The sequence below is a fragment of the Gaeumannomyces tritici genome, assembly GCF_000145635.1.
Source record: "Gaeumannomyces tritici R3-111a-1 unplaced genomic scaffold supercont2.6, whole genome shotgun sequence".
Lineage (NCBI taxonomy): Eukaryota > Fungi > Ascomycota > Sordariomycetes > Magnaporthales > Magnaporthaceae > Gaeumannomyces > Gaeumannomyces tritici.
Genome location: NW_008804550.1, coordinates 2,942,039 through 2,953,619, shown reverse-complemented (window position 1 = coordinate 2,953,619; position 11,581 = coordinate 2,942,039). Strand labels below are relative to the sequence as shown.

The 11,581-nt window shown below is 31.6% G+C and overlaps 2 protein-coding genes across 2 annotated transcripts; both read right to left on the bottom strand.

The window, feature by feature from the left end:
- Window positions 1-230: 230 nt before the first annotated feature.
- Window positions 231-605, bottom strand: GGTG_11353 (hypothetical protein; the record flags this gene model as incomplete). The annotated part of the gene is made up of 2 exons (XM_009229239.1): window positions 231-463; window positions 548-605. The coding sequence occupies 2 exons, from the start codon at window positions 603-605 to the stop codon at window positions 231-233; spliced, it is 291 nt and encodes a 96-aa protein (XP_009227503.1).
- Window positions 606-1,187: 582 nt separating this feature from the next.
- On the bottom strand, window positions 1,188-1,654 carry GGTG_11352 (hypothetical protein; the record flags this gene model as incomplete). Its single annotated transcript, XM_009229238.1, has 3 exons — window positions 1,188-1,365; window positions 1,387-1,396; window positions 1,540-1,654. Coding segments are annotated over 3 exons (303 nt in total), but the record flags the coding sequence as incomplete, so codon positions are not given.
- Window positions 1,655-11,581: the final 9,927 nt, after the last annotated feature.

Below are 11,581 nucleotides of genomic sequence, written 5' to 3'. Positions count from 1 at the left end.
TTTTTCCTTTTTTCTTTTTTACTTTATTTTTAATTTTTTTGGTGCAATGCTTTTTCCTTTTTAACCGTTACCTTTTTATTGCATCGCTTTCGGTTAATTTTTATTGCTTTAATTTTTTTTAACGCGCTTTTTATTTCCAGCGTTTGGTTGCAATTTTTTTTTTTCGCTTCCGGCCATTTTTAATTTTACTTTCCATTTTAATCGATTGCAATGCTAATTAACGGCTTTTTTTAAAAAAAAGGTACGGCCAAAGCTAATTTTGCTACGCGCGGTAACCGCAACGGTAACGGCGTTTGTAATAATGGTTGGGCGGCAATTATTGTTTTTCCTTTTTCCGATCCCGCCGTTTTTAACGTTTTTTTTGCCCGGCCCGCTTTCCGTACTTTTCCGGTAAAAATGCCCGATAATAGCAACGGTTTTTTTAACGTTAGCAATAATAACGGTAACGATGCGCAAATTAATGCTAATTACATAATTCGTTTTTTTTTATCCTTTTGCCGCCGAATTGTTTGCGTTTTTTTATTTTAATTTAATTTTTTCGTTTAACGATATAAATTTATAACCCGCAAAGCGATAAACGCTTTAACGAAAATTTTTAAAAGCATTTTGCTTTATTATTAAATAATGTAAATGCTTTTTTCGTTTTTTTTTATTTATATTTCGGTTAATTATTTAATTTTGCGCGTAATATTTGCGTAAATTGCATTGGTTATTTGCTTAATGGTTTGGGTAAAAAGTAAAGCGGAAAAAAGCAATTTAATAAAATTGCAATTTGTTATTTTAAAATTGGTTTGTTTTTTTTGTAATTCCGGGTAATTTTTTTATTTGTTAATTTATTGGTTTTTTTAAATACAAATGCATTGTTTTATCGTTTTTATGCTAATTAAAACATTTGGTGTAATACGGTAAATCGTTTTTTCCTTTTTTTTCCGTTATTTAACCGGGTTGCTAACGTATTTTTTTTTAGCTTTACCCCGTTGTTATTAAAAAAGTTCGTATTGCGGCCGTACTTTTTGCTAAATATTATTAATCGTTTTTTAAAATTAAAAATATGCGCGATTTCGGGTTAAATAATTGCCGCAAATATTTAATAAATTGCTTTAATTTTATCGGTTTTTTGTATTTTATCGGTTCGTTAACGGTATAATGCAATATTAAGCGGTTTATAACGCATTAATTATTAAGGTTTATACGTTTCGGCGTACCAATAAAAACGGGTTTAATAAATTTGGGGTGCTTACCGGTATTAATTTTGCTTTTAACCGTTTTCGAATGCTTTCCTTTTTTGGCGCCGGGGTTTTTATAAGTACCGGTGCTATTGGTTCGGAATTTGTACGGTCCTTTTTTAGCAATATGGTATCGGTGCTTTAAGCTTTTGCTTTTTACGCTTTAAAAGCTTTTAATGCTTTATTGCGTGCTAACGATATTGCAAAGGTTGCTAACGATTTAAAGGTTAAAAAGTTCGTTTTTGCGCAAGTTTAGCAATTGGTAAGTGCCGGTTCTTTTTCGATAATAATATTGTTTTTGTTGCTTTTGCACTTTTTAATTTATATAAGCAATTAAATATGGCGGTTATAAAATAGGGTAATAATAAAAATAATTTAGCGTTTTTTAATTGGGTGCTGGAAATGGCGCGGGAAAAAATCCGCACGCGTTAAAACATGTAAAGCAACGATTTGTTCCCGAATTTATTGCTAAATGCTGCTAGGTATAATTGGGCGTATAATTGTAACTTTTTTATATTAGGTTAATGGTTAAAATAATTGTATTTGGTTATTAATTTAACGTTAGGTTATTTGTTTAGGGCGGTTCGTTTTTTTGGTATTTGCGTTTTTAATTGGTCGTTTTTCCTTACCACTTTAAAATTGTTAAATTTATTTGTCCTAATTGCCAAACGTACTGTTAATAAAAAAAGGGGGGGGGCAAAAAGGGGCCGTTTTGGTTTGTATTAATTCCGGTAATAATGCTTGTTTTTTGCTGCTATCGTTCGAAATATGCTTTGCGGTAACTTATATTTTCCCAGCCCAAATTTGTTTTTTATTTAGTATAAAAAAGGCATTTAGCAAGCAAATAAAATGCTATTTCCCGTTGCTTAATTTTATACGGGCAACGGGGCGTATGCACGTTAAAAACGTTTTTATTCCAAAAAAACGCTTTTAATTTTAATTTTTCCGTTTTTAATTGGATAGCCATTGCGCTTTAAGCTTTGGTAAATTTTTGGTATGCTTTTAGCATTAAACCGTTAAAATTAGGTTTATTTGCGGGGATTGCGGGCCGGAATGGGTTTATTTTTGTTGCTATAGCGCAAATTTTTTTGCATTTAACGTTTTATTCGATTTTAAACCATTCCTTTCCTTTTTTTTTTTTTGCTTTCGGTTCGTTAATTTTTGTGCTTTGGCATTAGCTTTTGTTTTGGTTGCTTTTTGGGTAATTGCCGGGGCGGGGCCGGGCTTAAATCCAAAGGGTTTTAACGGGTCCCATTTTTGCGCTTACCGGTTTTTGCTTGCCAGGCTAAATGGGTATAGTACTTTTATTTTTTTACGATATTTTAGCTATCGAAAATATTGCTGCATTTTATCGGTACCGGTCCGGATTACTTTTTTTATTCCAAATTTTTTTATTTTTTTTTGCTTTTAATACTTTTTCGTTTAGGTACAAATCGATTAAAAGGGTAAAGCATTTAATTTCGAAATTAATTAGCGAAATGGCTTTGTAAGCTTTAGCAATAGTTTTTAAATACGCGCGCTATTTTTTTTAAAATTGTTTGGCGGCGCTTTTAAAGCGGCCCGTTGCCGGTATAGCTATATAAAAGGCTATTGCGCCGTATGCCAAAGCCGTACGGCATATTACGTTATAAAAAAGCCTTTTTTTTGCAAACGTATTGCTTTACGTTAACGAAATAAATCGAATAAATGCTAATTGTTGCTTTTTTTGCTTGCTTTTTATTTTTTTAATATATTTTTTAAAATTAAAACGGGCGTTTAATTAAACTTTGGAAAATTTGGCCGTTTGGTTGGAAATTATCGTTATATTGCTAAATTAAATTACGGGCGAATTTTTATTTTTGCTAAAATGGATTAATTCGGTTTTAATGCTATTAAATTTTATACCGTATTTAATTGCTTATACTTTGCATTTTGGCCAAATTATTTCCAAAAAACGGGCCGTATTTTTTACGGTATTTTTTATTGTTAATAAATTAATATTATTAGCAAAACCGGTAACGAAAATTTTTAAAATGCTTTTAAAATTTTTATATAATAATGTAATGTATATAATAAAAAATATAAAAAATAAAAAAAAGCTTTAAAAAATTCCGGTTTAAATTAAAATCGGGTTTAAAATATTGCCGTTAAATTGCAAAATGGCCGTTTTATTTATTAACCACTTTTTTACCCATTTTACAATTGGTAAAAAAAAATCGTATTTTTTAACGTATTTAGCAATTGGAAATGGTTAACGGTATTAAATGTTCCGGATAGGTTAAATTGTAATAATAACGCGGTAACGCCGTAATTTTATATTGCAATTACCGCTTCCATTACTTTTTGGATTGCTAATTTCGTGCTTTTAACCCGTTGGTTGCCTATTTGGCCGTTAGGGAAAATGCTTTTCTTTTTCGTTTTGTTAACAATTCGTTTCGTTATAATTAATTTAATAGCTTTTAAAATTAATAATAATAAAACGATAAGCTTTTATTTCCCGGTTTGTTTTTTTTTTTGGTAATTTTGTTTGGTTTGGGTAATATTACCGTAAAGGCTTTTTTAAAACGCTTTGGGAAATAGCTTATAACGATTGTTGCGTTAGCAAATTTTGCGATAACGGTTGCGCCCGGCAATTCGGCGGCTTTAAATAACCCGTTCGGGAAATGGTTTTAGCTCGTAGCTTTTTACGGTTTGGTGCGGCCCGTTGCTTTTATAATATTTTGCGGGGTAACGAAAACGGGCATTTAAAAAGGGTTTAAGAAAAAATGGTTTGGGAATTTGGTTTTGCTAATATTAAAAATGTTAATTAACGGGTTTGGGAAAAATTTAAATAATAAAATTTCGGCTTTTTTTTGGTAGTTACAAAGCGTATCCGGGTTTTTTCCGGTTTTAATTAAATTCGATAGCTAATCCGGGTTTTTTTTTAAAAGCTTTTTAAACGGGCCCATTTTTCGAATTTCCAAAATGCGCCGTTTTTTTTTGGTATTTTATTCCGTTGCAAAAATAACGCTTTTTTAATAATTAAACTTTATTTAGCGTTTTTTTTTAACAAATGCTTTGTTTGCGGCTTTATACGCTTTTTATATTATTTGCGTTTTGTTTTTAATAAAAGCGCGTTGCAAACGGTTCGTTTTTTTACAAAAATCGTTAAATTTTTGTATTTAGTAAAGGGCGCGTTTGTTAAAAAGGCTTGGTTTCCGTTAAAAAGCTAGTTAATCGGCAAATTGGGTTAATTATTGCATTAATTTATTGGTTTTTTATTTATAATTTTGGCGTTATGCATATTCCCAATCGTTATTAATTTGCTGTTTATTTCGGCTTTAGCTTTCGCCAATTCCTTTATTAATTTAACGTTTTTCCATTTCCAATTTTTAATTTATTAAAATTGGAATTGCTACGGTTTAAAAAAAACGCAAAGTATTTGGAATAAATGGTTGGACTTTTTTATTATATTATTTTGTTTTAAATATTCCATTTTAAATTGTTGCGTTATTTAAACGTAATTAATTGTGCTATTTTTTTTTTCTTTTTTTTTCGTAACCTTTCCGTAAAACGTTATTAATCCAAATCGTTTGCGGCGTGCTAATTCCAAAAAGGTTTCGCTTTTTGCATTATATTTATTGTATAAATTCCAAATTAGGTAATAAAGGTTAAAATTGCTTGTAAAAATTGTATGCTTTTGGGTTAGGTAAATAACGATTGTAATAAAAAACGTTGCCTAATTGGGGCTTGCTTTAAAATTTAAAAAATATATTAAATATATTTTTAATGGGCTTTCCAGCGTAATAATTGTAATTAAAGCCCAATTATAACCGCACCGGGCAATTTACAATTTAAGGGCAAAACGGTTGTGCACGTAAAGTGCTGCGTTAAAATTAAATCCTTAGTAATAAATAAATTCGTAATTGCAACCGTACGGTTTCGAAAGGTTCCCGTGCTGGTTGCGCTCCGGCTTTTAAATGGTTAAAATGTTATATTGTTTGTTATTGTAAAGGAAAAAATTGCTTTTTCTTTTGCCTTTTTTTATATTCCAATATAATATATTTAATTTTATACGTCGTTATTATTATTAATTAATTAATTAAAAATAAACGTAATTCCGGCTGCAAAAAAGCTAAACGGTACCGGTATAAAGCCGAATTGGGTTGGTTGGAATGCAAACGGTTAAAGTAAAGGTAAATTAAAGGAAAAGGAAAAAGCTTTGTAATTTAATGCATTAATAAAATCGGAATTGGTAACCGCAGTATTATTAGGTGCCGTTGGGTTATTAACGGCCTAGCATTCGTTTGTTCCCTTTATTTTCGCTATTTTATTAAAACCGAAAAAGGCGAAATTTGGGTTTGTAAAGTATTGGTTTATTTTAAAAACGGATTTAAAAAAGCTTAACGTTTTTTTGTTGCGGAATTTTCGTAATTTACTTATTCGTTTTTTAACTAAAAAATTTTCCTTTGCTTTTGTTATTTTTAATAAAAAGCCGTTCCGTTTGCGTTTTGTTAGCAATTTTAAATTAAACAAATCGTTTTTTTTTGTAACGGTTGGAAAAGGCCGGGTAAAAAGCGGATAAATGCAAAAAGCGGAAAGGTATGGACGGTAAAGTAATTTATTTAATTTGGTCGGGGTGCGCGCTTATTCCCCGTTTTTAAAGCAAATTGTTTTGGCCGGTTTAAAAATGTATTTTTAGCCTTTTTAATTTTTTTTTTATTGCGGGGTACGTTTGTTAAAAGGCTAGGTAATTGCTTTTGTAATTGCAACATTTTGGTTTGCTTTTTTTTGCAATAAATTAACCCCCGTATAACGGGCACAAAAGTTCCCCGGCTTTGCCGTTGCTATGTAACGGCCCGGCGCAATGCGGGCAATAAGCCGCTTTTTTGCAAAATTTTAATTTATATCCTTACCCGTAGCATTTGTAACATTAAACGGCTTTTGTTCCCGTTGCAAACGGTTCGACGTTAAAAATTTTGCTTTTAAATACAAAGCCGTTATTGCATGCGGTTTGGGCTGCGGCGGGGGATATAATTTTAGCCAATACCGTAACGTATTTTTTCGGTTGCCGGGCGTTTTATATATAAATAAAATTAATTTCGGCCTTAATATTATACGTTTTAAATTCGTGCAACAAAATGTTATTATTATTGGTTGCGTTTTATTAAATATTTTTAATTACAACGTTATAAATTCGGGTTTAATGTATTGCTTTGCTACCGAATATTTTAATAATTTACGCGGTATTTTTCGTATGCTTAACGGCGGTTATATAAAATAAAATTACCACGTTACCGTTGGAAAATTTGCGCGTTGCTTTTACGTTATTACCAAACTTTTTAATTAATATAATAATAATTTTAACGGGTATGCGGTTTACAATTTTAAAAAAAACGTTTTTAATTAAAATAATAATTTTGCGTTCGGTGCGCGCAAAAATATATTTCGGAAAAAGGGGGCCGGTATTAAAAAATGCGTAAAAACGGATTGTAAGCGGGTAATTGCTGGTTTAATCGCTTTGCGGTAAACCGATTGCTAAAATCGAAACGTAATTAATGGTTTGTTTGCGAGCGTTGCGTATTTTAGCAATAATTTCGTTTTTTATAATGCGAAAATGGTTGGGCATATAATTATAATAATTACAAAACCGCGTTTCGAACGCGTTTGTTACGGTTTTGGTTTATTCCTTTACGATTTTAAATATTAATTCGATGCTACCGGGGGGCACGAAAAGCCTTAATGTTTCGATTAATTGGTTTTTTAAATTTGCAATGCGGGTGCGCATTGGAAAAGGGTTAAAAGCGTTGGTTATAATAATATTATTGCTGGTTTTGGGGCGGTCGGTAACCGTTCCGCCGCTTTTGGGGCTGCTAGCGCTGCTAGCAACCGCGCCGGAAGCGCATTCGCGCGCGAACATACGTCCGGTAACGAGCCGGAAGCGAAAAGTTTAAATTTAATGTTAAATTTGCTGTATTTAATGGCGTTTTCCCGTCGCGAGGTTGGGGAGGCAAAAGCGGTTTTTTACTTAAATAATTTATTACCAAAAAGTACGCTTAATTTTATTAATACTGGTTTAAATTACGTTTTTTATTTTGGATTTTTCCCTTTTTTTTGCGTTTAATATTTTTTCGTTTAAATACAAATTAATTAAAAGAATAAAACATTCGGTTTTAAAATTAGCCAAAAAATGGCTTTGTACGCTTTAGCTATAATTTTTAAATACGCGCATTATTTTTTTAAATTATTTAGCGGCGCTTTTAAAACGGTTCGCTGCCGGTATAATTATGTAGTAAATTATTGCGCCGTATGCTAAAACTGTACGGTAAATTACGTTATAAAAAAGCCTTTTTTTACAAACGTATTGCTTTACGTTACCAAAATAAATCGGGTTAAAAATTAATTATTGCTTTTTTTATTTGCTTTTTGCTTTTTTAGCGTATTTTTTAATGTTAAAGCAAACGTTTAACCTAAATTTAAAAAACCTAGCCGTTTAATTAAAAGCAATCGTTATATTGCTAAATTAAATTACGGGCGGGTTTTCGTTTTTAATAAAATGGATAAATTTTGTTTTAGCGTTATTAAATTTTATACCGTATTTAATTGCTTACGCTTTGCATTTGGGCCAAGCTATTTTTAAAAGTTAAATTATATTTTTTGCGGTATTTTTTATTATTAATAAATTGGTATCGTTAGCAAACCCGGTAACGAAAATTTTTAAAATATTTTTTAAATTTTTGTATAGCAATGTAATGTATATAATAAATAAAATAAAAAATAAAAGGAAATTTTTAAAAAATTCCGGTTTAAATTGGAATCGGGTTTAACGTATTGCCGTTAAATTACAAAATGGTTATTTTATTTATTAACTACTTTTATATTTATTTAACAATTCGTCATAAAAAGCCGCGCTTTTTTTTAGCGTATTTAGCAACAGGAAATGGTTAACGGTATTAAATGCTCCGAATAAATTAAATTATAATAATAACGCGGTAACGCCGTAATTCCATGCCGTTATAATAGCTTTTATTACTTTTTAAATTGCTAATTCCGTACTTTTAACCCGTTAATTGCCCATTTAGCCATTAAAAAATGCTTTTTTTCGCTTTATTAACAATTCGTTATATTATGGTTAATTTAATTGCTTTCAAAATTAATAATAACAAAGCAATAAATTTTTATTTTCCGATTTAATTTTTTTTGTTAATTTTGCTTAATTTGGGTAGCATTACCGTAAAAGCCTTTTTAAAGCGTTTTGGGAAATAGCTTGTAATAATTATTGCGTTAACGAATTTTGCAATAACGGTTGCGTTTAAATGTTTAGCGGTTTTAAATAATCCGTTCGGAAAATGGTTTTAACCTATTGATTTTTTACGGTTTGGTACGGCCCGTTACCGCTAAAATGTTTTGCGAAATTATTAATATAAGCATTTGGAAAAGGTTAAGAAAAAAATGGTTTAAAAAGGTCATTTTGTTAATATTTAATATATTAATTAACGGGTTTGGAAAAAAATTGGGTAATAAAATTTTAATTTTTTTTAATAATTGCGCAACGTATCCGCGGTTTTCCGGCTTTAACCAAATCCGGTAACTGGTTTAGGTTTTTTTTTGGAAACTTTTTAAACGGGTTTATTTTTTAAGCTTTTAAAGCGCGCTGTTTTTTTTAATATTTTATCCCGCCGCAAATATAACGTTTTTCCAATAATTAATTATTATTTAGCGTTTTTTTAATAAATGCTTTATTTGTTATTTTGTGCGCTTTTTATGCTATTTTTATTTTGTTTTTGGTAAATGCGCGTTGCAACCGGCTTTTTTTTTTTTTGTAAATCGTTTAATTTGCTTATCCAATAAAAAGCGCGTTTATTAAAAGGGCTTGGCTTTTGTTAAAGGGTTAATTAATCCGCAAGTTGGGTTAATTATTGCATTAATTTATCCGTTTTTTTATTTATGTTTTTAACGCCGTGCATATTCCCGGTTGTTATTAATTTGTTAGCTATTTTGGCTTTAAATTTTGCAAGCTTTTTTATAAGCTTAACGTTTTTTTATTTCCAATTTGTTATTTATTAATGCTAAATTGCTTGCGGTTTAAAAAAAACGTAAAATATTTGGAATAAATAATTAAATTTTTTATCGTATTATTTTGTTGCAGGTATAAGGGATAGGCACGGTGTGAGGCTATTCCGGTTAATATGCTTTAAGGAGGAAAGGATTTAAAGTGCAGGGTCCCGTAAGGGCCTTTGCCCTTTATATATACGTAATTCCCTGTCCTTTTTGCTTACTAAGCTTCCTTCCTAACGCTTGGAAGCGTTACACGCTTTCAAGCAAAGGGACCGCTTTTCCAATGCTTTAAGCATTTAATATTTATGCTTAAAGCTTCCTTACGATAATATATACTGTTTACTTTGTAATATACCCTTTAAGCAAGCCTTTTGGGTTGCTTGTAAATAAAACAAAGGGAAATTGGTTGCCATGTTAATAGCGTAGGATTTAAAGGCTTACCGCGCTTTTAAAGGTTAATTGTAAAAGCGCATTAACTTTGAAAAGTAACGAAGCAAGCGTTTCCCGCTTTTAAAGGGTAACCGTAAAAGCGCATTAGCTTTAAAAAGTAACGAAGCAAACGCTCCCCGCTATTAAAAGCAACGAAGCAAATGCTCCAATTACAAAAAGTAACGAAGCAAATGCTTTAGCCATTACCGGGAAAAGGTGGGCGTAACAAATTAAAACCCTTTTTTTTCCCATTTCGTTCCGGCTTTCCTTTTTTTTCCTTTTTACCATTACTTTTTTACCAATCCGTAAATCCTTACGCTTTCGTTCTTATCGTTTAAACTTTTGCTAATATAAAAAGTTTTGCAAAAGCAAAAACAAATAATTGTAAGTGCTTTGCGCGGCGGCGTAATATTTTAAAAGCGTTGTGCGGTGCTAACAAATTGGCTGGAAAATGGGTATTGCCGGTAACAAAGCAACGCGTACAACCGTTCGAAAGCGCGTTAAGCGCAAAAAACTTAACCGGGTTTAAGCCCAAAAAAAATAAATCGTAGCTTTTTGCTTTTTTACTAATTTATTGCTTTTTTTCTAATTTTGCTTTGTACGCGTATAATGCGGATTTGCAAACGGTTATAGCTATTTTAGCAATTAAAATTAAGCAAGCGAAAAAAGCATTGTTTAAAAAAAGGAAAAAAACCCAACAAGCCGAAAAGGACATGCAAAGGAAAAGTAAATCCCCCGCGGAAAACAAGCAGCGGGATACAAAAAGCGTGCGGGAGCAGCAGGCTGCCCGCGAAAAGGCTTGGAATAACGCCCAAATAATTAAAGCGATAAAAGCGCGTGCGTTCGCCAAAAGCGCTAAGCGGGTTAAAGCTAATCGGGCTCGTTACGCTAAACGAATGGAAGCTTTGCGCCGTTTTTTAACCTGGACCCCGATTAACATTGCCGTAACCGTTTTCGAACCTTCGGTTGTTTTTGTTACTTTTTGCACCTTTCGTTCTAATTCCCAACCCAACCCGACCGGTGCTTTTTAAGCTTTAATTGGACCAAACAAAAATTTCGGGCCCGATTGGCTTGCTTATTAAACGATTAAAATTAATTTTAATTTCGATAAATTTATTAATTGGTTTGCTTAAAAAAATAACGATAATAACAATAAGCCCGTCGTTTCCTTCGATACCCGGAAGCGCAAAGCGGGTAAAAAAACGAAAGTAAATAGCCAAATTAATTTGTCCCCAACCGTTTTCGCGGGTTTTATGCTAACCACCCCTTTCCTTTCCGTTTTAATCCTTAAAAAAAATGCTATTTAGCCTTTTTTTCCAGCGAAACCGTTAACCTTTTTTTAACGGGAACGTTTTAACTGGCTTTTTCGATAATACCATTCCCCGCGCGGTTTTATACGATAAATGCACCAAAAGCTTTTTAACAAAATTCCGGGGCCTTTACAGCAATAAGCCCATAACGCGCTTTTTTTGGAATGGTTGTATTTTACGATATATTTAATATGCTTAAAGCAATTACCGTTGCAACCCTTTTTTTTTTGCCTTAATTGCGCATTGCAATTGTTTTATTCCAAAAAAAGCTTTTAAATAGCTTTTGCTTTAAAATTAAAAAGTTTAAAAAAATGGTAAGCCATTTTTTCGAGCTTTACCCAAAACCGGGCAACAAGCAAAAGGATAAAGCCAAAAAAGGGAATAAAAAGGCTTTCCGTCGAAATAATCCTGCTTTTCGTAGCCCAACCCCAAAAAAAAGGGAAAATGGTAATAATAACGAAAAAAGTTAAAAAAGTGGCATTAAAACCGCAATAATTTAGGGCTATTCCTTTTATGGAAATGCTTTTATTTACTAAATAATGGGTAAAGGCTAAAGTTAAAATGGAAAGGAAAAATGAACAAAAAAAGGTGCAGCGCTTT